The sequence below is a fragment of the Callithrix jacchus genome, chromosome 8 (assembly GCF_049354715.1).
Source record: "Callithrix jacchus isolate 240 chromosome 8, calJac240_pri, whole genome shotgun sequence".
In the NCBI taxonomy this organism is placed as follows: domain Eukaryota; kingdom Metazoa; phylum Chordata; class Mammalia; order Primates; family Cebidae; genus Callithrix; species Callithrix jacchus.
In genome coordinates, this window is record NC_133509.1 from 17,726,025 (window position 1) to 17,753,714 (window position 27,690).

Sequence of the window (27,690 nt, forward strand, 5' to 3'; positions counted from 1 at the left end):
ACTGCACCACGCCTACATCTTACACTTAAGACATGCAGTAAGTCTAGCTCCTAAAAGAAGTATGTACATAAATAGTACCCAAATTATAGGTGTCAAACTTTGATAAATACTTAAAAGGCCTTGTATATACTCCTAAATTTTCTCATTCAAGTAATTCTAAGTGTAATTAAAACTAGCAATGTAGTTGAAGGCATAAAGGAGCCAGATGCAAGTCCTGACTCTGCCACTTAATTTGTGAAATCCTCATAGGTAAACCTCTCTGTGCCTCAGCTTCCTTACCTATGAAGTCAGGTAACAATAAAACTTGTCACATAGAGTTGATTTGTTTTATGATGTATGTCAAGAATGCAAAGTACATGGTCAGTGCTACTAAAATATTAGCAATCACCAAAATTAACCTAAAAAAGAGTCTTCAAATGTGAAAAAGATAGAAGCCACTATAGCTACATCATTCTTTGTGTTATAAAACCATGTTTCTGAATAATCTTGAAAATTCAGCCACATAAATATGTACACATATTAAATGTGTACAATACAATGAATTTTTGCACATACATATCTTTTGTAATTAGACACAACCCAGATTAAGATATAGAACATTTCCAGGACCCCAGAAGTTTCTTCACATGCAACCTTACTCAGTAACCAACCCCTCACCAAAGGGTGGTCTCTATTCTAATATCTAATATGACAGATTAGTTGTATCTGCTTTTGAACTTCATAAAAATAGAACTGTGCAGTAGGTATTCTGTGTGTCTGATTTCTTCCATGCAACATTATGTCTGTGAGACCCATACAACATGTCTTACATAATTTTTCATAATGCACACATAGTTTTTTACTTACAAAGAAAACATTATTTTTGCTATGGCCTGAATGTCTGCCAAAATGTGTTGAAACTTAATTCCCACTGTGCTGGTATTAACAGGTGGGGCCTTTTGCAAAGTGCTTAAGTCATGAGGTCTTCACTTAGGCCCCTTTTTGCCTTTCACCTTCTGCCAGGTGAGAATGCAGCAAGAAGGCCCTCACCAGACATGAATGCCAGAGCCTTCATCTTGGACTTTCCAACCTCCAGAACTGTGAGAAATAAATTTGTTCTTCATAAATTTTCTGTATTCTGTTAGAGCAGCACAAATGGACTAAGACACTTTTTTAGTGTACTTTTGGGCTGTATTCACCAATAAAGAGAAAAGATTCATGCTGAATCAGCCACCTTCAGTGATGCCCAGTGACAAATCCTGTCTGAGATAATCCTAGACATATCATTATTCATTTATATGAATGCTTATCATTATACTCACTGCAAATTTACAGGTGAAAATATGATGTTTCAAAAAGGTAAGGATGGACAATGAAGAGAAACTGGAATGAAACTAAATGTCAATTACATGCTAGTCAATTTAAACGATCTCACTTAACCTTTATAACAATGTGGAAAAAGAGACAATCACCCCAATTTTACCAAAGAGGTAACAAGTTCAAAGACTTTTAAATAAGTGGCCCAAGGTCACACTATAAATAAGAGATTTATAAATCAAATTCAAGTCTGATGCCAAGCCCCTTACCATTACCCATTGTGAATTATAGGAAATAATTTAACCTTTCTATACCTCAAAATATTTAAATCTATTTTTCAGAGCCTCAATGGTTCTTAAGCTTTCTTCATGTTGCTTTTCTTTAGCTGCCAAAAGGGACTTCAGCTTTTCTCTCTGAAATGAAACAGAGTAAATAGGGTAAAATCACCCTGTGGTTGAAATTGGGTTAAATATGTGTTTTAGAAAACATGAATTGGAATTACATTGAGGACTGGAGTTAATGAATTCTCCAACTTGGTGAATTTTAACTACTAGTAGAGCTGATAATTTCTACAAATACAGTAATGAAACATAAAATATCTATAAACAAAATCATGAAAAATTCAAATCTCTGGTATTTGTTTTCAATCTTAATGTTTTCAGACATTTTCCTTATATTTAGAAATTTACATTCTTTTCAGGACAAGTTTTATAGAAGGTAAGATTTTCAGAGGCAATAACAACAAAATGCCTACAATAATCTATGCCACTATATTCAAAACATCCTTTTTTAGTCATGTATAGATTTTCAATTTCCCTTTAAATAATAAACCACAAATAGAATCGTGGTCTCTATCTCAATTCAGGACTTAAACCTTTACTACGAATCATCTTCAATTCATAACACATTTTCTATAGCTTTAAAATAAAATGTCATCCTACCTCACTTTCCAGATCATCAGCAACCATAACTTCCTAAATTTAAAAAGAACACAAAATATTTTAATTCTTAAAAGCTTATTTTAAAAGGCATGAACTTGGCAAAGATCTTTCAAATAAAAGATTGGCACATGTCTTTAAGATTGGGGCTAAGGATATGAGAAGAAAATTATGTTCTACCAATTCTATTGCATGAGTTGTCATTCATTCTTCTCACTATCCAGGTTCAGAAGCACTTTCAATTCTCTTGAGAACCTATCAACCACCACCAAGTTCTACTTGTTCTTCCTCCTCATATCTTCAGTCTACTCTTTCCTCTCCAATCCCATGGCCCTAACTCTAGTTCAGCCTTTTGCTTTTGCATACGTTCAATTTTAGGAAAATCTAACACAGATAGCAAGATATTAAAGTGATACAGAAAATTAGAATCACAAGGACACAGCTGTACCAATCATGCATTAACTTCTTACTTCTGAAATGTAAATATCACGAAAGATTTCACCTGTGATGTCCTGTACCTAATAAAATGTATATTTAACAAGTGAACTGATACACTAGATTTCATATATGTTCTACTTTCCCTCTAAAAAGAATGATTTACGAATATTTCTTGTATTTTCAATTTTTATACAACAAGGAATATAGTACAGATCACTGCTTCTGTGATTTTGCTCATCACAATGCTCTCTGGCATGCCCTCTGATTCCCTCTTACTCCCTTCAAAATTCAACAGAAGTATCATCTCCCACAGGAAGTGCCCCCCTAAGACAGCAGCCCACAATGATCTCTCTCCACTTCCCTGAACATTCTTTACACTGTCCCTACCTGTTAGCTTATGCCACTTTAAATTTAAAATTTCATGTAAAAAGCCTTGTCTTCAATAAGATTTAAACTCCTCTGAACTGCAATAACCTAATTTTACCCTCTTTAACACAATCATTCACAATTTGCTACTGATGATGTAGTAAGACAATTTTTTGATCTTTTTTTATTATGCACATTTATTTACCTCATTCAGTTGTAACTGTAAACCATTGACTTTATCCAAAAGTATTCTTTGTTCTTGCTGCATTTTTCTCAACCTCTCTTTCAAATCTTCATTTTCAATCTCCAAACCCTTAAATAATAAAGATAACAAGGTGCCACGCCAATCTTAAAAGAGCAAATTCTTATAGAAGAAATTTTGAAAAGCGGTTAACTGTCACATACAGGTACATACATATGTAAAACACTAAGTACAAAGATAACAATAATTTCAATGATACTCCAATGATTTAAAATCTATAGATCAAAAATAAAATAGAAAGTTACTATCCTACGATAGCTAATAAATATGAGTATAGACTACAAGAGGGAAAATCATCATCATTCCAATAAAGAAAAAAAAGCACTTAGATATAGTAAAGAGCAAAAGAATATGCCATTTTAACTTTTGCTTAAGACCTCCCAAGTTTATGAGACTCTTCTAATGCTTTTGATGAACTGATCATCATTTTCAGTGTTCTGGTAAAAGATAAAGGCTCCAATTTAAAGACACAGTTCATTTTCTTACACTGCATAGTGAACTAAGAAAACCCAAATAAAACGCTTTTGCTTTATTATATTTAAAACAGCTATTCAATTTATCATTTAATGGTGTTTCAGTCATAAAATAAACTAATTATGGGTTCTTCCTCTAAAATAATCTGCATATTTTTTAAAAACTTTGACCAATATAAAAGGTAAAAAGCACTATGTAGTTTAACAAAATTATTTTTCTAATCAAAATAGAAAATACTTTAAGAAAAGATTCAAATTTAATTTACATTAATTATTTTTATTGATATAATTTTCCTAAATAAACACAAATGTATGGTTTATATCACAAAACAGACACATTTAAAATCAAATAGTTATATAAAGTTGCTTCTTCTAATATATATCAAAACAACACTTCCTACACCATACTCCATGTTATATAATTTAATTTTATAATACTAGACCCAAACATTGATAACAAAAGTCAATTCTTTAAGAAGAGATTAGGCATCAGCTGGGTGCAGTGGCTGATGTCTGTAATCCCAGCACTCTGTGAGGCTGAGGCGGGTGGATCAGGAGGTTAGGGGTTTGAGACCAGCTTTGCCAACATAGTAAAACCCTGTCTCTACTAAAAATGCAAAAGCTAGCCGAGTGTGGTGGCACATGCCTATAGTCCCAGCTACTCGGGAGGGTGAAATGGGAGAATCACAGGGTCCCGGGAGGTGGAGGTTACAGTGAGCCAAGACCACAGCATTGCACTCCAGCCTGGGGGATGGAGTGAGACTCTTTCTCAAAAAAAAAAAGAGAGATTAGGGAAAAAAAAAAGAGAATCACAAACAATTTTAACAAGCTTCCCTTTTTTTTGCTCCACTCATTTCACCCACTCTCTTGCTTCCTCTCTTCTCTCTCAATCCCACTACAAATACTGGAATACTTTTTAAAGGAAGATACCATATTTTTTTCTTTTTACCTGAATATTTTGATGTTCCCTCTGATACGACTTCACATTTACTTCACCTTGCATGTGTGCCAAATTTCGCTTTGGTAAAACATAAGGAAACACAGGACAGCAAGTGTGAGAACACAGAAAAGTGTATTTTCCTCAATTGGCAATATACCCAATTAGTGATTTTCAGTTTATCCAACCTTAAATTTTGCTGCACAAAACACAAGGTGGCAGTATTTCTATTTAAAACCCCAAAATGGAATGCACCTTTAAGGCTATGTTTTAAACAAATCAAGCATAATTTACTTAAAAATACTAAATAGTAACAAATTTTAAAATATTTATTACTAAGGATTTATTTTAACTAAAATCATAAAATTTTAAAAAGGAGAATTTGTAATAAATGCATAACAAAAGTTGGGCTATAAAGCACTGCATTGCCAACTACTCCTAAAAGAACTCAATTTTTAAAAAAAAAAAAAGAGGAAGGGGAAGTCTATTGATTTTGAAAGACAATACAGAAATTATTTACTTCTCTGAGCACCGCCTAATTAAAATATCAAGAGGTATGGTAAGGAAGAGATAGTCTTCTAACCCAAGCTATATAAAAAGGTCTCTAAACAACTTGGTTGGGTATATGGTCTGTTTTTGTAACTTACTGCTTTGCAACTTTATTCCAGCTTAGAGATTTGCTTTAACAAAAACACAACATGATTATTAAACGAGAACAAATAATTCCCCTTTTAAAAAAAACCCACAAATGATCTTTAAATATCTCTCTAATAACTAATGTAGAAAGCTATTTCTTTCTTCCTTTCTGATTATTAAAAAAAAAAAAACCTACTACTTCAATTCTTCAAGCTAATTTTTTCATGTTTTATATTATTTGCTTAGTTTTGCTTGATCATGTTTTTAAACTATCATTCGAGTGAGTCTGGACCTAGAATTAGAGGAACAAGTCTCATATAAAAATATCCTATATCCACAGTTTGGCCCTACGTATCTAGCCTCATTCCTTCTACCAAAGGGCTGTTCTTCAAGTGGAATCTGACATCTTCTCGCAGCTCACCTGACCATACCACTTCCATTCCCGGCCTTCACTTCAGAATCCTCACCTACTGCCTCCACTATATTCTGAGTATATAAGCTCAGACATACTCTTATCAACCCCATCCTTAATTAAAGATCCACCTTCCTGACAAGTCTTGTTATGAGCAAACTACAAGAACCTCTCTTGCACCTCTGGTTCCACTTAGCAGTGGCGTGATCACATGCACCACTGATTGGGGTACACATACCCTGCCTTCTGCCATCTGGTAGTTATTGGTGGATACATATCCAAAGTCCTTAACATATAAAGCCCTCCTTAATCTAGTACTTTGTTACTTTAGCAGTCTCTTCTGCTCCCTCCGCGATGGGCACATCGCTCCTGTCACACTTGTCTGCTGCTGCCCCATGGACATGTCAAACCTGCTCCCGCCCCGTGGACATGTCTAACCTGCTCCCTCATCAGGGGCTGGGCACCTGCCCTTCCCTCGGTCTGTGAGGCTTCTCCCACAAACCTCCACCTACTCCTTCTTCATCCTTTAATTGTCTTTTGTTTTTCTTCATAGCATCTGCTGTGATACTAAATATTCCTTTGCTTATTTTTCATCTCTCACTAAGCTGGGAGTTCCCTAAGGGCAGAGACTTTGTACACTACAATATCCCCAGCACTTAGAACAGCAGTTGCCATGTTGTACGTGTTCAACAGCTATCTGTGGAACAAACAATTGAGTGAGTCTTACATTTGCAACTATACTTGATAAAAGAGATTACATGTGCCTTAGAAATCCTATTTTCTGCATATTTTTAACAACTTTATTCAATAAATGCTGGAAATACAATAATTAGGAGCAGTGTCATTCTGTTCCTAGTAGAATATTAACTCCTTGTATCGCTTTAATATTTCCTAGAGCATTGAGCACAGTACTGTTCCCATATTAATAGTCAATACTTCTTTTTAAATATCTATATATTTGAAAAATCATTTTTCTCTGGTTCTGTGTGAGACAGCTAGTACAGACATAGTAGTGTACATTTTTTTCACTCTACCCACACTTAGGTTATATGAGGCACAGAGGAGAAGGTTGGAAGAGATGCTCCAGGTAGGAAAGTATCAACAGACATGACCCATGCATGAACATATTAATTCAGATGGATTGAAGAGCAAAACAAGCTTTAATGTAACTTTCATGATAGGTGCACAAACCACCATAGTACATGTATATCTATGTAACAAACCTGCACATTCAGCACATGTATCCCAGAACTTAAAATAAAGTAACAAAAATTTTTCATGTAACTTCCAGATTCAGGTGAGAGGTAGAAAAATGACACAGGATGATCAGAATTGCTCAAAGTACCTGATTACTTTCTCTTCAGGGTTTGCAAGTACTTAGAGAAAAGCTGAAAGCCTGGAAGGGAACAGCCAGCAGGAGAGGAAAGCTGCCTACACTAGCTTCTGAGCCACAGTGCTGTAAACCACCCCACTTAACACAAATAGATTAGTAGAAAGCATAAGACATTTCACAAAGTGGGACATCAAAACAGGGTTAAATAGTACTTTAATAATAAAATTAGTACAAAGCATGAATTATTTCATGTGCTGTTATTTTGTAAAGTCCTCAATTAAACACACAGAGAAAAAAGACTGAAGAAATAAAAATGCTAACAGTGGCATTGAAATCACAATATATAATCAGTTTAGAACTCTGTTTTCTTCATTTCTTATTACACTAACAGAATTTTCCCATAAGACTGAATATTTTGCTCTGTTATTAAGAGAAAGTAGGGGGAAACTGTCTATGATCTACCAAGCTAAAGTTCATCATTTAACAAGTTACAGTGTCTCATACTTGAAAGAGTTGAATGCTCACGGCCCCATCAGGAGGCTTTTTCTTTCCCACTGGGTACCTTCATTGAAACTGAGATCTACTGTGTCTCAAGCTAAGTGGCAATATCTTCATAGGACCCAGAATCTACATGGGTTTGATTAACTGAGAAGAGGGACAGAATGCATTTAAACTCAGAAGAGCTATGCATAACAATTAACTAGTTTCTCTAAGCTCTTTACTTAAACTGTACAATACATACAATTTTTAAAAATTAAAAATTAAGATATACCTGTTGCAAAGATGGTCCTTTCTTCCAAAGTTCTCTCCCTAAGATTTAAAGAGAGAAAAAGAGAAACAACAAAATGGTAGGTCAACTGGGGGTAGATATGCATTCCCTAACTATACAACTGAGTCAATATTAAATAAATAAACTTGAAAGTTTCTTCTAGAGCTTACAACTTTTTTGTTTTATTTCCAAAACGTATGCTTAAAACAATAATGAAATCTCACTTTTGCCTACCAAATTAGCAAGTTTTTTATAACATTCAAGTAGGTAACATTAAAAACTAAGGAGGGGAGGCAGGTAAAAAATGGAAAATTTATTTAGGCTGGGTATGGTGACTTACACCTGTAATCCCAGCACTTTGGGAGGCTGAGGCAGGAGGATCACTTGAGGCTAGGAGTTCAAGACCAGCTTGGGCAACATGACAAGACCCCATCTCTACAAAAAAAATATAAAAAATTAGCTGGGCATGGTGGTGCATGCCTGCAGTCCCAACTACTCAAGAGGCTGAGGCAGGAAGATAGCTTGGGCCCAGGAGTTTGAGGCTATAGTGAACTAAGATGGCACTACTGTACTCTAGCCTGGGCAACAAAGACAGACCCCATTTCTAAAAAAAAAAAGGAGGGGGGGAATTTAAAAAGCTCCTAAATTGAAAGGCAATTTGTCAACATAGATCAAAAGCTTAATGAAATGTGCATGCCCTGAAACTCAATGATTCAATTTCTGGGAATTGACACTAAAGGGTAATAAAAAATACTAAAACATTTATGCATAAGGACAGTCACAACCTTTGCATACTAATGAATAATTATAAATAGCTTAAACACTACATGTAGAAAATTGCTTTATTAAATGAAACTTAAATAAATGGAATCTTATACATCAATAAAAATTATACTACAGAAAAGAAATTTATGAGGAAAAGGCCTTCAAAATATGTTATATAAAAAAGTAAGCTGCAACTCAGATTTACAGGTGAATTCAATTTTATGGGAAACGACTAGAAGAATATTTCTCAAAATGTTAAGAGAGGCTCCTTAGTGGTAATGAGTGACTAATTTTATCCATTGTGCTTTTCTGTATTTTCCTGTTTTGAAAAAACATAAAAATCATGGCATAGGCATTTGATAAATATCAGCTGAATATTTTATATACATGTTTGAACAATGATTCTTTCTTTAAAACTTTATAAGTATAAAAGTTGGGAGCTTTACCCTTCTTCAACAAAAAAATTAATAAATAAATTTCCAGGTTATAGAGGGAGACGAACCAACACTGTTTATCAGTAAGTAATGTTTTGCTTCTTATAAACTGTAGTTCTGCTACCTAAGTCTTTAGAAAGTGGCTCTTTGTTAACGTGGACTTTTCTAGTTACAGAAAACTGCTGATACCTTTGTTGGTATTTTCCGATGCAGTCTTCAACAAGGTTAGAATGTCCAGATTGTCACCAATTCTTGCATAGTAAGAACTATCATGGCCAAGGGCATCCAGCAAGCTTATATCAGCACCATTTTTAATTAAGACTTCTACTGCATCTCTGCAACCATACTCGCAACCTAGCATGAGGGCAGTTCTAAATGGAAAAATGAAGAGCAAAAGACTGAGAAAAATCCAAGAAAATATTGCAGACATATTCTGCCAGAGGCTCCCTTCTTAAAGAATAGACACTACTTTAAGAAGTCATGCCTGTTACAGATATAGATTTTACTTTATATTATAAGTTCATTGCATTTATAAAAACATCTGCTTTGTGTCTTAATTTGCAAATCTAAAATATTCTATCTCCTTATATACTTTAATTACTTCTAATACCAAACAAACCTCATTTATTCCACTTCATCAATGTCCTACAGGTAAATAATCACCACGAAAATTGTCCACAACTAATACTGTCACCTATGTGCTCAAAACCCAACTTTTCCAGTCTCTTCAAGAACTAAACCACATCAAGCAAACCTATGAATCCTTCTCCTCCAAGAGAAGTATCAGATTCCATTCCTGATGTTCCTGCTTAGAAGAACCTTGATTCTTCTACCTGAAGACCTTCACATCTTCAGACTACAACTAACCCCATGCAACATGAATCACTGCTGCGATAGAACCAATGGCACTCAAACATCTCACAGCACATCAGCAAATACTAATCACACAACAAAATAATTAAATTGTCATGAAAATCTAGAAGGACCCGAGAAATTATTTCGTCTAATCCTCTATTTGTTTAGGGTTAAGCTAATCAACCCATAATGAAATGAAATTACATATCCTATATCTAACTCAGTCTTCAATGGTGAATATTTGATTTCTTAAGGAAACTGACTCTTGCCTTTTCACCACTATGTATGCTATGTTTCTCATATTCCTGCCTTGTTCCCCAACTCCCCTGTAGTTGCTGATAAAAAAATTCTGTACAAAACAAGCATTAACAAAATTTTTGTTATTTAAAAAATGCTAAATATAAAACAGGAAAAAAGAAATCTTGAATATAAAGTATTAGAAACTGGGGTTATAAATTATGTTTAAAACCATCTGCTATTTAGTCTATATAATATACACTTCACTGCCTCATTGGCTTTTTGTGAACTCCCAATGAAAACACATAGATGAAGTGCTTTGAAAAATATAAGAGCTAAAAAAATACAAAGCATTATATGTAGATCAACCAGAATATCCTCTCTGATCCTAAAATTTAATTTTATTATTATTATTATTTTGAGAGAGAATCTTACTCTGTTGCCCAGGTTAGACTGCAGTGGCACAACCTCAGCTCACTGCAACCTCTGTCTCCTGGGTTCCAGCAATTCTCCTGCCTCAGCCTCTTGAGTAGCTGGGATTACAGGTGCGTGCCACCACACCTGGCTAATTTTTATATTTTTGGTAGAGATGTGGTTGTGCCATGTTGGCCAGGCTGGTCTCGAACTCCTGACTTCAAGCGATCTGCCCACCTTAGGCTCCCAAAGTGCCAGGATCACAGGCATAAGCCACCGCGCCTGGCCATAAAATTTAATTTTAATATCCAATTTTCTTTATCATGCTTGGAATCTGATTATAGTATCTACAAAAACAAAGTAATATTAAAAAGCCACTTTTTTAATCACATGATTTAACTGCTTAAAAATTTCCTCCTTTGAGATGTGTAAACAATTACAGCTATACAAGCTGACAAAGACTAATTTTTATACTTTTATAAATCTAATGAACTACAAACAATAGAATCCATGTTTGGAAGAATAAAACTAAGTCAAAAGAAACCACCAATTTTACTAGTAATTAACTACAAAAATCCCAGAAATTTTAGTTTAATTTATTTTAATACTTGAATTAAATGGAGGGGGTGTATTTCAGATAGTTTGTGACCATAAATATCAGTACTGTAATACAGCAAGCACTATGATATATTAGACCTACAGACAGAGATACAGAGAATTCTGAGTAGAAATTATTACAGCATACCAACTAAAATAATATCAAATACAGAAGCAAAAATAAACCAAGGGACCTTGCAATACAGAAATGGACAGGTTCAGAGAAGATGGCACTGTACCCTGGCAGAGTAAGAAGAAAATATACCTTGAGAAAATCGATACTGAAACATGTTAACTTCCAGAACACCCAAGAAAAAAGATTCACTAATGAAGTAACTATAGATGTAATTTTTTAAATTCTTCTCCCATGGATCTTATTTGCACCCATTTCATTAAAGAGTTTTTTAAGCTTAAAACACTTGAGATATAATTCCTCTTTCCTTAAGTTCTTTGACCCAAATATAGGGCCTAATCACTGCTTTTTTTCCCCACATTTACCCTGTCATTTTCTCCATTTCCCTCTCCTTCTTTCTTCTGCAGACTGTGAAGAAAACTGAGAAGCAGATGTTAATTCCAAGTAAAAGCAAGCCAAGGAAAGGGAGAACCCAGGGGAAAGAAAGGCCGAGTGGGAGAAAAGAGCTGCTACTTTGACTTGGCCTTTCCATCCCTGTGTATCCAGCTGGTATCTGGGGAGCCATGATCAAAGAATTACCTGTTTTGTTTGTCTCTGGAATTAACATCTGCTCCTCTATCTATCAGCAGTTGACATATTGTTGGCCTACACATCTGAGTAGCCAGAACAAGTGGTGTCCGCCCATCCTAAACAACAGGAAAAATGAAACAGCATTAAGACAACAGATCTCCCAAAATGTAAAAGTTAGAATACATGAATTAAAATGAGAATAAACATAAACTAACTTACTACATCTTTGGCATTCACGGAGGCCCCATGGTCACAAAGCAGCTGTATGCTAGAAGGACAATCTGCCATTGCTTTAAGGAACAAAGGAAAATGATAAATGGTGAACATCTGTTGGTAAGACACACGGTGTTATTCTAGGTAAATAAGTTCTTCAGTTCCTAAACTACCAAGCTTCACATCCTTCAGTCTTAGTTTAGCATTAAAAACATCAATTTTTCATCTGAAAATGGATTAGATAAGATCATATTATAAATTGTCTATAATTTATTAGGACCAAGGAATAATGTTAACTTTGTAGAAGACAAGAATACACTACTATTCTAAGGATAAGCACAGATAATAAAAATCAAAGTTAAATTTTATACTTACAGTATATTTTTAAACATGGCTATAACTGACTTGATCCTTGAAGTGTTGGCTCAGTTTTTTTAAAGATCATATCCATTTTTTATAGAACAGTCACAGTAAGTAAAGTATGAATCATACAATTCATATTTCTCATAAAAGCAGAGATTGCAATGTCCAACTTTAATTATGCCAAGTAAGGCCTTTTGCTAATAATTATAAAATCACATTATGCTTCTTTAACACTATGGTTCATATTTATATTAGGAAAAATTATTGTTAAATTATAAAATAGAATTATGTTTACAATCTCCATGAATTTTTTTTTTTTTTTTTTGAGATGGAGTTTCACTGTTGTTACCCAGGCTGGAGTGCAATGGCACGATCTCGGCTCACCGCAACCTCCGCCTCTAGGTTCAAGCAATTCTCCTGCCTCAGCCTACTGAGTAGCTGGGACTACAGGCTTGCACCACCATGTCCAGCTAATTTTTGTATTTTTAGTAGAGACAGGATTTCACTTTGCTGACCAGGATGGGCTCGATCTCTTGACCTCGTGATCCACCTGCCTCAGCCTCCCAAAGTGCTGGGATTATAGGCATGAGCCACTGCACCCAGCCCCCATGAATTTTTTAAGTCTTATGAGTTGATATCAATTATAAGCACAAAAAATACTGATGAAGTAAGCATTTTTTTTTTCTTGGTGAAATAATAGAATTAAACCAAACATAAGAAAATCAAGGAAATTTTCACTTCTCACCTCTAATCCAACAAATCTTTTATAAAAATGTATAATCAGCCTTAAGAAAAAGATAAACTGAACCTGAACACATTAATTCAGGAAATGTAAAATTAGCAACCCTTTTGGTCCAATTATAAATGAGAATTTAAAAATGTAAACCATAATAAATTTGAGAGTTTACAAATTACTAGACCATGAAGAGCCACTTCAGAGCCAAAAAGAGAAAATTGCATATCACCTAGAAATCCTAGAATTTGAGCTAGATGAAGTAAATGAGGTGATTTATACGTAATATCCTCTTCTTTGGGAGTGTGTGGGAAGTAGGGGCTTTGGGGATATTTGGAAGGCCAGAGAGTTGAATTGTAGTAGAAAATGAAATAGTTTAGCAAAATTTGTTCTCCTCTTCTCTTACTACACAGTAGGTGGAATATGACTAGTCACCTGGTGAGTATATATATATCTGAGCCTTCCCTGCAGATAAATATAGCCAACTGATTTTGCTCCTATCAATAGAATATGAATGGAGAATAATCTACTACTCCCAAGTCTGAGCTCTAGACTTTGGGGATGTATTCCTCTATGCTCTCTCCTTTTCCTTCCTACTAGCTAGAATACAGCTATGACCACAACTCTGCTTCAACCTTGTAGTTCAGGAAGATACCCAGAAGTAAGTGGAGAAACAAGATAGAAAGAATATAGTTTAAAAATGACACTGAGTCACCTGTCAACATAAAGCACTCAACAATTTTTTTTAATAAGCAGCTGATATTGGAGTTCTTTTGTTATAGCAACTTAGTTTCCATCCTAGCTAACGCATCTAACTAACAAATACTAAGTTTTCAATTGGTCAAGTTGTACCAGTTTTAACAGCAGGGATAATAAAATATACAGTTAACTCACAGGGGTCATTGTGAGGCTCAAATGATAATGGAAAAATGCTTTGCAAATACAGTAATACCATTCTATATTTTTTTAAAAATGCATTCTCTGAGAAACTATCATAAAAGCACATAAAATACAAAAATTTTAAATTTTTTTAATTAAGGTATAAAAATTTGAAGGAAATTTGAAGTATAGTATGTCTTTAATGCAGACCATCTTAATCTACTGCATATATTCCATATACATGAAAAGGTAGACTTTTTTTCCTTTGACCTTAGAGTTAAATGTAGGAATATCAGACTTAGCAAGAGATCAGGATATCTTACACTCTAAAAATACCTAAATATATCACTTTTTTTCAAAGTACATTCTTTAAGACACCTTAAGAATAATGCAAATAAATTCAGACACACAAGTATAATAAAATCTCTAAAAATTATCACTATAAATCTCTTTTAAGATATAGCACATTCACAGTGATATGAAATTCAGCACTGACATCTCTAGAAGAAAACAACTACCACCACTATTAATTAAAAAATTATTATGTGCCTGGCAGTGCTACTTATGATTTGATTATACTTATTAATACTACTTATTACAGTAGTATTAACTTCATTTTACAAATTAGAAAAAAGAGGTTTAAACATAGTTTAAGGAAAGTCTTCTTCCCATTTCTCCAATTCCAAAATATATGAAACACACAAACACACACATAGACACACACAGTTTCTCTCTCTCTCTCTCTCTCACACAAACACACACACACACACACACACATACACACACACGCACACACAGCTTGGAGATCCTTGTGAGTAGGATTATAGTTTATCTATCTTTTACCTTTAGTACCTAGCTAACTGACTGCTGTAAATATTGACTGAATCTTTTTAAGCTGTATAACCTAATAAATTTCAAATTTGTGCATAAACCTTTTTAATATTGTTTCTCCATGAATTATACAAATATCTATGTGTTAAAACCCTGAAATTAATTCTAATGACTAGACATTTTAACAAATATTTGTATTCAAGGGAGACCTCTGCTTACCTGCATCGTGAAGTGCAGTTCTTCCCTGCAAGTCTGCATTTTCAGTGGGACAATTGTACTGTTAAAATATAGAAAACTTAGTAACCTAGGAAAGTTTCATTTTAAAATTAGATATCCAGACTCAGATGAACAGCTGTTATTTAATCTTAAAACATTCCACTTATTAAAGAAGCTAAAGACTATCAGACAATCCATTAAATATTTTGACATGGAACAAATACCCGAACATTATATAACTAAATTAACAATATTTCACCAAACAGGAAACATAGGGTACATAATAATGAATGGCATGAAATACAGGAAAATATGTATTATTTGGGTTTTTTTTCACCAAGAATTAAAATTTGAGCTACTGAATCAGAAAAGCAAGTGAGTTTTGCCATGAAACTTCATGACAAATATGTTTATAAAAGTGTATGACTAAAATCTTTGACGGAAACTTTAATTTAGCCAACTAGTTAGAATTTTGTGGTTACCTGATTAAAAGGTAACAATACTATGTAGTATAAATTATCTATGTTTGTATAGACATATACAGATCCTATGTTTTATGACTATCTTACATGATAGTCTAGACAACAGAAAATTCCAACCTTCAGCTAATGTCAACAGGAAGGTCAAGCCTTTGTTATTTATTTTTAATACACTGAGTTATGCGATTCGCTTCCCTCAGAGTTTCTGCTCTTTATTGTCCACATTCCTTCACAAATGATGGAAAAAAATATGTAAGCTCATACTCAAAGTTAGTTTACTATCTTCTTTGATCTCAAATTCCAAAAACACATTAAAAACTCATCTATGATTTGTAGTCAAAATAATAAAGCTAAAGTATTAACCACTTCCACTACCTGTAGGAGTTTTTGCAGACACAACGCATGTCCATACTTAGCAGCCAGGTGAAGAGCATTTCTCCCTATAAAATAAATAATTTAAAATACATATGAAAGATTATCTTCTTCATATGTGAATTGAGGATTTTTAAAGAAATATACTTAGTTTCTTCTAAAACTAGTTGACAAGATATTTAATCTGTAAGTATATTTTAAGTTTCCAAAGATGTTTCATCTAGTTGGATATTTTAATAAGAGATAATATACATACCAAAACAATGAAGGTAGAAAGAAAAATTAATTACACAAATCTGTAACAAGCAGGAACTTTGTTGTATTCACCACTATACACCCAGCATGTAGAACAGTACCTAAAACACAGTAGGTAATTACATATTGGCACAGAGAAAAGGGAAGGGAGAGAAAGACAATGAGGAGAGAAGAGAGAGAAAGAAATACCGAGATTTCATGTAACACTTCCAAAACACTTCTAAAAGGCAGTGCGGACACCGAAAGCTGAGAAAGCTAAAAGTGTAAGTCAGAGAAAGGGTATTCCTTAACTGATTTCCATGCTTCAGCTAAAATTCAGTTTATTATGAAATTGTATCTCTGAAAACCAGACAACTTGTTCAAATATAATGCATACAAAATGTGCATTTTAAAGGAAATGCCAAAAGGGGTAGACGTTACCAGATAATCTGAAAGGTTAATTCTGAATACCAGAAAAGGTAACTTTTAGAGAACTAACTTCCTGCCTCCAAACACTATTTTTCCTAGTTATATTTCTTTATACAAACACCTCTTGGATGGTGAAAGATACAAGGATTTCATCAGGCTATTCCAACTTCTAACATTTAATGCTCTTAATTTCCCTCTAATCTCACAAACTGCTTTTCAGTTTATTTTTTAGAGATAGGGCTCACTCTGTTGTGCAGGTTAGAGTGCAGCCTCATAGCTCAGTGCAGCCTCAAATGCCTGGGCTCAAGTGATCCTCACAGCTCAGCCTCCAGAGCAGCTAACACTATAAGGCTTGTGCCAGAATCCACAGCTCACTTTTATTTTGTGTAGAGACAGGATCTCACTGTATTGCCTAGGCAGGTCTTGAATCCCTGGCCTCAAGGAATCCTGCTGCTTTGGCCTCCCAAAGTGCTAGGATTACAGGCATGAGACACCCGACCTGACCACAAACTTATAAAAATATAATTTGGGACCAGGCGCGGTGGCTCAGGCCTGTAATCCCAGCACTTTGGGAGGCCGAGGCGGGTGGATCACGAGGTCAAGAGATCGAGACCATCCTGGTCAACATGGTGAAACCCTGTCTCTACTAAAAATACAAAAAATTAGCTGGGCACGGTGGCGCGCACCTGTAATCCCAGCTACTCAGGAGGCTGAGGCAGGAGAATTGCCTGAACCCAGGAGGCAGAGGTTGTGGTGAGCCAGGATCGCACCATTGCACTCCAGCCTGGGTAACAAGAGCGAAACTCCGTCTCAAAAAAATATATATAATTTGGGGGCCAGACACAGTGGCTCACATCTGTAATCCCAGCACTTTGAGAGGCTTAAGCAGGTGGATTGCTTGATCCTGGGAGTTTGAGACACGCCCAGGCAACACAGTGAAACCCCATCTCTATAAAACAGAGAAAAATTAGTCAGGTGTGGTGAAGCATGCCTATAGTCCCAACTACTCAGAAGGCTGAGGCCAGAGGATCACTTGAGCACAGGAGTTCAAGGCTATGATCATGCCACCACAATCTAGCCTAAGTGACAGAGCTAAACCCTGTCAGAAAAAAACCAAAACAAAAATACCATAATTTGATAAGTAGACTTTTTTGCTAGAAAAGTAATTTATGTTTTATTCATCTTGGATGGATATATAAATTGGCTTTCAACTCTCTGGTCACTTCCATGTAGCCGACTAACCAGGCTGCAAAACAAAATATACTGAGTCCAGGTCTTTAAGGTCTTTCAACAGGTAGAGATACAATATATTCAGCCACACCCAAACATCCTCTAATTACAAGTCAATCAGATGTGATCATTTCAAATTTCAATTTCCTCCTGTTCAGAGACAAGTGTCCTACAAACATTCCACATTGTGAAAAGTGACTAAAATAACTCTTACATCCATGTAAAGTAAGAGCATGAAGTGGAGATGGTAGGGTTAGGCCAGTGGCAACAGTACCTGGTGTTCAACAAAATGCTGCAGAAACTTAGTCACAGAAAAATGTCAGGTCAGTGCTAAGAAAACACCAAATCCAGCCACTTGAGATATGGCAGCAAAAAATCAAGGAGTCATCAGATCCAAAGCATAGTAACATAAATTTGCCCATTCATGGAATCACAGGATAAAAAATTATAAAAACAAACAAAAACCTTTCAGTTCTGGATCAACTCCTGTATTTAATAGAAAAACAAAGTAGAACTACAAAGAAGTAAGCTGTCAACAGTCCCAGAGAAGTGAGAATGTTTATCCTGATAGATAGAAAACTAGCACTCTCATGGAACAAAAGAGATAGCTATATTCAAATACTCAAAGGTCTACCTTTGATGTACAAACTTCTGTTGAAAGATTTTAAAGGACAGACAAAAGTATGAATAAGTGTAAGCAGAAAGCTGAGAAAAATATTTTGATTCTCTATTAAGAAATGATTTTTTATAAATATAGCTAGGTGCAGAATGACTCCCTTATGAAGCATAATGGTTAAGAACACAGATTCTGACTGCGAATTAGCTACTGAAGGGCCTTGGGTCAAGTTACTTAACAGCTCAGGGCCTCAGAATCTCACTGGGTTGATGTGGGGATAAAATGAGTAGGTAAAGTGCTTGGAAGAATAGCTATTAAATGTTATACACATGTCAGCTATTCTTGTTATTATTGTCGTCATTGATGATAATGTTCTTATGAGGCAGTTGGTTCTCCACCACAAGAAACGTCCAACCAAATGCCAAATGACCTCACAATGAAAATGATTCATTAATCAATAGTATACAAATATAAACTAAACGGCCCCTCATGGGTCTTCAAAATCTGAGATGTTAGGATCCTGTAACACTACTGGGACCTGCACTAGAATTCAGGTCTCCAACTGCTCGTCAGTGAAGCAATCCTTTCTCCTAAATTCCCTATATTTGACCACTCCCACAATACCTCAGAAGTAAACTCTTAAGTATTTAAAAACAGAAAATTGAGGACATCTCTTTTGAAACCACATTTAGGGCTGAGTAAAATTATTAGCAGTGGACAATGTTTGTATTTGGTTTATGTTTTGCAATTAACTACAACATACCTGCAGTGTCACTGGTTGTAATATCAACTCCATGTATAAGGATGGCATTCAAACACTCAAGATTCCCCTTTGAGGCCACAACATGGAAGCTAGACAAAAAGAAAATATTTGTTATGCTAAGGAAACTACCAAAGGTCACTTTAAAAGTTACATTAATGTCACCTCCTTTAACACACACACACACACACACACACACACACGTTTTAAACATTAGAACACCTATAAATTTAATTAAAATAAAGAAATCTATCCATTTAATAAGGGGCTAATACTTTCTAAAAATACCTGCTTAGAACCAATGAACTATGGTAATGTACAAAAGCCTTAATAAGAGTAAGTTTATACTACAGTATCATTAACTCTAAAGTTTATCATTTTAATAGCAAAACTACTGGTGCTTGGAGCTTAATAAATGCACTAAAAATTTTCTATCAGATTATTTTATTTAGTTTCAAATAGTTTCATTATTTATTTAGTTTAACAGAATGCTGAGGCCAAAGAGAGATCCAAACACTTAACTCTTCTCCTTAGAATTATTAAATTAAACCTGACTTAGAAAAGCTTTTAAAACAAGCTAAACTACCCTTAAAAATCACAAAAGAACCAGCACCTTCTTCCCAAACAGTGCCAACTAATTACCAACTACCAACTAATTCTTCCTTTTGTTCAAAGGCCTGGGGACATGAACAGGAAAAATTGAGTAAGTTTCCTAATAAGGCAAGTTAAAGTTAAGAACCTAACTTTAAGCCATCAACTATTCAAAATTCTAATTAACAATATTTCATTATTCATTTGATCATCTAATATTTTATTAATCAACAAACATTTACAGAGATATTTTGTGTGTAAGGAGAAATGACATTCTGTGAACCTATGAATTATGCTGAGTTAAAAAAAAAAAAACAGAACTGCCACTGACATTGAAGAGCACCCTACCAAATCCAAACTGGTAAATACAATAGTTGTTGGCAAAGGATGTCGAACTCAGGCGGAAAGAGAACTGAGGCCGTAAACAAGTGCAATAACCATTCTGAAGATGCCAGGAAAAAAGGATGTGAAAGTGCTCAGGAGGTGCCAGGATACAGATACAATCTTGTAAGCACACTCTCAGCAGAGATCTTCTCTGACCACATCATTAAAATTTTTTAATTTCCCTATTCACCCAAGTCTTAGTACTCCTAGTTCCCCGAATCTCTGCCTTTATTATTCTATACAGGATTTAATATTTTCTAATACAATAGATAAATTATTACTAACTTTCTGTACAGTCTATCAACTATAAACTCAATGAAAGCAGGGATTTTTCTCTGGTTTTGCTTCCTATTACATCCCCAGAAACAATAACAGTGCCAGACAAATGGCAAACCCTCAAATATTTGAATAACTGCATGCTTGGAGACAAAATCTCAAGATAGCTTGCAAATTCATTTCCAGATATTACAAGATTCAGTCTTGTGATGCCATTAGTATTATAATGGATATAAATGCAAATAGACCAAGCACTACCAAGTAAAGCAGGCCTGTATACAATCCAAATTAGAAAGATGTTTCTGATAAAAGGAATATAGTGTTCTTAAGAGTCAGGTAAGTTCTCCTTCTACTAGAATAATTAAATTGCTATAAGGCTGAGTATCTCCATCTTATAATCTCTCTGCCACACTGAAACTTGAAATTATATTATGCAATGTACCATTAGAACCTTTTGAAGAATGCTAATTTCCTTTAAGCAAAAGTAGTCTCCCAACAATCTTAGAGATACCGTTGTGTTTGTTGTTTGCCTGTTTTCATTTCTTAGCTCACAAAATTTGGAAGACCTCTTTCTTCAAAAGAGATCAATATAATGATGATGTACAAAAGGGCAGAAATCACCACAAATCTACAATGCATATTAATGCTGATGTGCTATAAACAGATGTGTTTTGGAAAGAAGATATATCAATCATCAAAACATGCAAAGAACTGTATAGGAAATTTGAAAAATTGCTTTATAAAAAATACCGTTTTGCAATTTAAAAAGCAACTCTATGTTTTCTTTTTTAAAAAACAAGACATGGACTTCTGCTTCCGTAACAGGAGATATATGTAACTTGGACAAACGTTACTACTGAGGACAACTAGAAAAACTACACAAAATATGAGACTTATGCTTAACGGTGTCAGTGAGCTAACAAAATAGCAAAAAATTACTAGGCCAGGATGCAGGGTAGGACGAAGGCCCAGAGAATTGAGCTTAGTATTTGAGGCCACTTTTTCCCTGGGAACGTTTGCTGATTCCAGACAAACAGGAGGCTGAACAGCACTGTGACAGCCCCAAGGAAATGGGGAGACACGAATTGGAGTCCACTGCTCTCCAAGTAGCAACAGAATCTTTGGTGAATCTTCCCCATCTTGGGTTGGCCCTCGAAGGACTGTACCTTAGGAGAGAGGTGAACAGGAAGAAAGCAGATCCTTGCAGTAACTATGGCCAGGCTTCTCTTTCATTTTTGAAATCAAATTGACCTCAAGAAGCACATATTCTTTTGTCGTAAATATATAAATGAATTTCAATATTAAAAATAATCATTTGAAACAAATTGTTTTTATAATTGCAAATGATAAAGAAAATATATTTGTAACATGTCCCATACTTGACTAAATACAATATGCTTTAATTAAGAACACAGTGTATGTATTAGTAAAAAAAAGAGAAATACTTTATGAATCCTAGAAAGAATTCCAGTCTCTACAATGAAAACATCAAGACTAACACTCCTCAGATATTTCATAAAGTTCACCCGGCCAGGCACGGTGGCTCACACCTGTAATGCCAGCACTTTGGGAGGCCAAGGCGGGTGGATCACGAGGTCAAGAGATCGAGACCATCCTGGTCAACATGGTGAAACCCCGTCTCTACCAAAAATACAATAAATTATCTGGGCATGGTGGCACGTGCCTGTAATCTCAGCTACTCGGGAGGCTGAGGCAGGAGAATTGCCTGAACCCAGGAGGCGGAGGTTGCGGTGCGCAGAGATCACGCCATTGCACTCCAGCCTGGGTAACAAGAGCGAAACTCTGTCTCAAAAAAAAGAAAAAAAAAAAGTTCATAGTTCATTAAATCACACCATTATATCTATTTAATGTCACTCAATATTGAACCTTATTATCAAAAACTCCAAAGAAAACTCAGGTCACCATTCACTCAAAACATTCAAAGTATGAAGGGCAGAACTGATTTCAGTGATGTAGGTTTCACTGAAAAGTTTTATCACAAAGAAGATTCCCTTCATCTTTTAACATATTAACATTTGGGAAAAAAGAAACATGAAGAACAATGTCACTTTTGGATATTAAATTTTCACAATTTACACTATGAGCCGTGTAAATTAGCTTAAAATTCAGTAAAAACAGGAGCAAGTTTCAAAATAACCAGTGTTTCCATAGCTATCAAACTGCTACTTGATAAAAGTGAAACATTATGAACTTGAAACTTTTCAAACTTCATTGCTCCTAAAAACTACATAATTTATAGTCCAGTTTTGTTATCTTTACTGTATTTAATATCTAAGCATTCCAAGGTAGTGACCCACATCACACATTAACTATTCACTTCCTAATATTCATTTCTATATTTAGTATCTGGTTTCCAGTTATAATAGTCTGAATAAACTCATGCAAGTACCAGACTGAGAAGAATTTTCGGAAATGAGACTTTTCACCTCCAACTTTGGAAGAGTTCCCAGATTAAGGTTTTAAATGCTGTAAGTATAGAGAGTCATAACAGACCTTAGATCTACCCTTTAACCCAACTGCTCCCCACCCACAACAAGAAGGGAAATAATGAAGATTTGAGACAGGGAGCGGGAGAAGACAGGCATATGGTTCATAAGCATATATACAACCAGCTGTTCTCCTCAGTAACAAAAAACAAAAGGGCAGGATTATTACCTCTATCTCCGTAAACCACACTAGTTATTCTGCCTCCTTTCTGCTCTAAGCATTCTCATTTAAACAAATTATCCAAGTATAAAAATGGATTGGGGGTTGGGAGAAAAGATAGTATGATTTACAGAACTCTTCAAAGACAGAAAGCTTGGGTTCACATTCCAGCTCTGTGACTTTACCTGAAATGAGACCAAATTATTTAACCTCCATAAACTTTTTCCCACTTCTTTTATCAGGCTGCTTCAAAGAGCAAATATGATAAGGAATATAAAAGCTTATAATGAAAATGCACCAAATAACCTCAGGCTGTGGTTTGTCACAGGGCTTAAACAATTCTAAACCACTGGATAGTATTCTAGTGTTCTTTCTCTAGACTGGAAACCTTTAAATTGAGAACAATTATTAGTTTGTTTAAAAGATTTTATAGTGCAGGTTTTGGCAGAATTTCTTAATAAGTAATAATTGCTTAATTCTTAATAAGAATTTAATTGATAACCACAATTCACAAGTTTCATTTGTATCCCAAGATTATCCAAATTCCCTTCAGACATGCTTTTATCATCAGTAATACTTACACAGATCTCCCTTCCACATCTAGTTTGCCTGGATTGACCCCCTTTTTAGCAAGGATTGAGGACACTTTTTCTACATCGCCCCTTTCTGCTGCTTTCATCAACCGGTCATCATATTTATTCCAATCTGTTGCATGCTACAAAAAGGAAAAAAAAAAGTAAATACGGCATACTACATTAGTTAAGGTTTTCTAAAGAAGGACAGAAAAGAGAAGGGAAAGTGGTACTGCATCATACATCACTGATCTTCCAATTGCATTCCAAATTTCCTTCTCCCTTCTGTGCTAACTTCATTAGGAGAGCAGAGTTATAAAACCTTCCCAAAACACATGATATACAAGAAACATTCAAAATTATACTTTTGAGGGAAAGCATGTTTCTTTTGTTCTCTGCCCAGTTCTCTTTGCCTTTGGGGCAAAAAAGGAAATTAATAACTACTGAACACCTACTCCGTACCAGCCACCAAAGTCCCAATCAACTCTAGTAAACTAAAATTATCATCTCCGTTCAGCAGATAAGAAAAGTCAAGGCCCCAGGAACAGTAAATGTCTTAAGTGTTCAAGCCCAACCATGACTTCAGCAGTTCTAAAATCAGTGTGCTTTTCCCATACCCTTTCGGATTTCAAATAACACGTTCAGATTTGGTTCTGGTTACATAGTTCCTAGGACTCTTAGATGCAGTGGAATTCTATATACATTTTAAGAAACTATTCCCCCAACCCCCATACACATTTATTTAACAAGTACTGTTGGAAATATATTTATGGAGGCAAATTATATATTCACACACACACATTCTACAAAGAAAGCAATTCATTATGTTTATATATTAGAATCAAATGAAACTTTTACATAGAAAAAACTAAAAATGACAGACTCTAAAGTATTAACTGCTTAAAATCTGAAAATATTAAGATTACAGGTTACTTTCATTTTCTCCCTTTTTACATTCCACATGTATTGTTTTATAAAAAAATAGATTTTTAATTTTAATAAAAATTCTGTGTATGTGTATTTAGAAGATTAAAGGTGGGGTTTTTATGGAGGGTGTCTCATATAACACACATTTGAATCATATCAAGGTTATATTTAACTTTGATCAGAGAAAATACATTCAAGACATTCTGAAGTCAATAACTTAGATCCTTTCTCAATAAGCAGAAATGTTGGAACACAGAACTAAAATACGTGTTACTTAAACAGGTGATATTTTAGCCTTTTAAAATATTTTACCAATTTACTAGTAAATTCTGTGCTAAATCCAGTTTTATTTCTAGAACAACAAAAAAAAAGATCTGATATTTTTCACTTAACTTACAAAATAAGTCACATGGCCACAAACACCCTAACAAATCTCTGAGAAAAAAACTCAATCACCTGAATATCCTGTAAATGTTTATCAATATGATAATTTTATATTTACTATTCCCTATAAACATAGTTAAAAAAATCACCATCATCGATTTATCTGTTAAACAAGTAATGTAAAATTAAATACTTGATGCCGAAAATGAATATGAAACTGAATATGAAAAAACACAAATACATTAAAATTTTAACTCACTCCTGAAATTTAATATTTTAATGAAACCTGGTTCAAGTACCCATACAGATTTTAGAATTGTCTCTAAATTAGTTAAATTTGGTGATGAACTCACTTCCTCCAAACTTCAAAGTTTAAAGTGCCAACTGTAAGTATAAAATAACCCTACCTATGGGCTCCAAGTCTAAACTACATTTTATGCATCACCTTTCTTAAGCTTTAAAACAAAAACAAAACAGTTTACTGACTCTAATTTGGGGAATGGTAATGGATATAAGCTTACAAAGACATTGTGTTTTCAGATGCCTAAAAAATTAAATCATGTTTAACACACAAATGCTTTCTCTAGATTGATTAGTCTAGCCTTACAATTAAAACAATCTCAAGTTTATTTCCAAGTAATCTTACTGGTGGAGAAAAGAGCTATTTAAATCACCAAAAAGTTGTAAAAATCCAAACGTAAGGCTTTCTTTAAAGATAATTAAATGTGATTAAAGTCTCACATTAACATATGATTTTCAGTTCTACACCAAGCACCATTTTCAGCTCTGGTTCACTGTCACATAACAGTAACACTACAATTATTAAGATTTTATCATATGCTTTTTAAACCCAGAGAAAGAAAGAAGAACTTTCGTTTTCTATTACTAACCCCAATCTACTAATCAACTAAATCAGGAAGAAAATAATAAAACAAACCAAATTAATAAAACAGTAGTACATTCTCAAAGAACACAGTTCTGAAGGCCTAACCAATAACCTTTCGTTAAACTGGACTACTGGGATACCTACTCTGTTCTTAGGAGCACAAGAAAACCAACAGTTCATCATAGACAGGATTTAGTTTCTTGTTGCTAACGGCAAACTACTTTGCATTAAGTTACAAATCTCTGTAGCTCACAAAGCAAACGCTCAAACTCCTGACAAGTGACTCAGTCCCTCACATGCTGTGCTACACTTAGCTTGGATCTCTAACGATATTTTCTTCTTCTTCAGGATCCTTCTCCGCCTTCATAACGCTCGAATATTATCTTCCTTGCAACGCAGCACTTGATTAAGAGCAGCCCCAAGTCAGGTACAGTAACTCTGTCTATTTCTTATTCTGTAGAAGCTAGCTATCTTTCAAAGCTGTCCCTTCCTGGGACCCCTCTGGAAAACCTGCACAGCACTCTGCATCCTGCTGCCTCAACACTGCAACACAGACGCTGCCGTGCATGATAAAGCTGTCCGCATCCGAATCGTCCCGTAAACAGTGTGGAGGCTGTCTCCCATTGGTTGAGTTTTATTTTAGATTCCATAGGACTTGACAGCTGAATGATAGAAAGGAGCAGCTAAGAATATATTGTAAATGCATGCTTTTCCTCTGAGTAATAAATTTCAGGTCTACTGGGGAAAATGACTCAAACATATTGTAAAATATGCTTATTATATCAAAACAAATTGTGTGACATAATGACAACATTTTAAGAGACACATTTGGTTATTCCACAAAACAATATGTAAAACCAATTTCAGTCTTAGGATCATCTAACATGAAGTTATAATCGCCTTGACAAACAGAATATAAAATTATATTTTAAGCAAACGTGTCACACTTTAAGGAAATACACACAGTAACACTTTCAAATTTTCTCCCTTTTAGTTTGTGCCCCTATCAGTCTCATTCTGCATACAACCAGGTTTCAGCTTACAACTGCTGCCAGTCTGTCTCCTAGCATGTTAAATGAGAACAGCCAGAGGCACTGCCAAAACATTAAATAGAATACATCATGATGAATACTTTTCGACAAATTTTAAATTTAACTCATTACTTTTAATTTCCAAGTTTAGTGCCCGGCCTAATATGACAAGTAAATATTTTATTGGTGGAAAGTCAAATTACCTGGATTCGCCGGATTAAAAAAAAAACTGACTAAACACTGAAAGAGGCAAATACACATCAGACAATGAGCTAGACTATTAAAAAAGATCTCCATTTGGGGACAAAGCAGATAAATTCTCTGTATTCTCTATGATCGCATACTTGTATCAACATTTCTTATATTACCAAGACCAGTGCAAGCTCAGGGTTTTTGTTGTTTTATTATTTTTTTTACCATGTTCTCATTACCACAATAGCATGAGAATAATTTACACTTCCTCCAAAAAAGACACATTTGGGAAAATAAATTGTTTCATGGGAATGCAAAACATTTTAATGCAAGTGTTTATAGAAAGGAGGTAGCTGCTATATTATAGATGATGCTGTCCATTAAAAATTCTGCTATGAACTTCCACAAGCAATGCATTAAAACATTAGGCCCATATTCTAATTATAAAATATATAAGGGTCATAGACCATATCTTGTTTCTGAAGCAATGATTCCCCCCCCTCAAACCACAAGATACCACAATGGATTAATCTGGCTAAACCCAAAGACCCCACCCAGTC

General features: G+C 34.7%; 1 protein-coding gene across 4 annotated transcripts in view; it reads right to left on the minus strand.

Moving 5' to 3' along the window:
• The window catches only part of UACA (uveal autoantigen with coiled-coil domains and ankyrin repeats), a 96,785-nt gene that overhangs the window by 15,395 nt on the left and 53,700 nt on the right, over positions 1-27,690 (minus strand). Inside the window, exons 1-13 of one of the 4 annotated variants that reach the window (XM_009005155.5) lie at positions 26,052-26,452; positions 23,720-23,853; positions 19,224-19,312; positions 15,955-16,019; positions 15,104-15,161; positions 12,085-12,155; positions 11,875-11,981; positions 9,249-9,430; positions 7,864-7,901; positions 4,723-4,791; positions 3,244-3,351; positions 2,238-2,270; positions 1,611-1,709 (exon numbers count right to left, since the gene is read on the minus strand). In XM_009005155.5, coding sequence (XP_009003403.3) covers positions 1,611-1,709; positions 2,238-2,270; positions 3,244-3,351; positions 4,723-4,791; positions 7,864-7,901; positions 9,249-9,430; positions 11,875-11,981; positions 12,085-12,155; positions 15,104-15,161; positions 15,955-16,019; positions 19,224-19,312; positions 23,720-23,853; positions 26,052-26,090 — 1,092 coding nt within the window. In that variant the 5' untranslated portion in view covers positions 26,091-26,452. Of the gene's footprint in view, positions 1-1,610; positions 1,710-2,237; positions 2,271-3,243; positions 3,352-4,722; positions 4,792-7,863; positions 7,902-9,248; positions 9,431-11,874; positions 11,982-12,084; positions 12,156-15,103; positions 15,162-15,954; positions 16,020-19,223; positions 19,313-23,719; positions 23,854-26,051; positions 26,453-27,690 lie in introns of those variants that run through there. The other 3 variants (XM_002753290.7, XM_078333513.1, XM_078333512.1) reach the window with 3 other exon arrangements.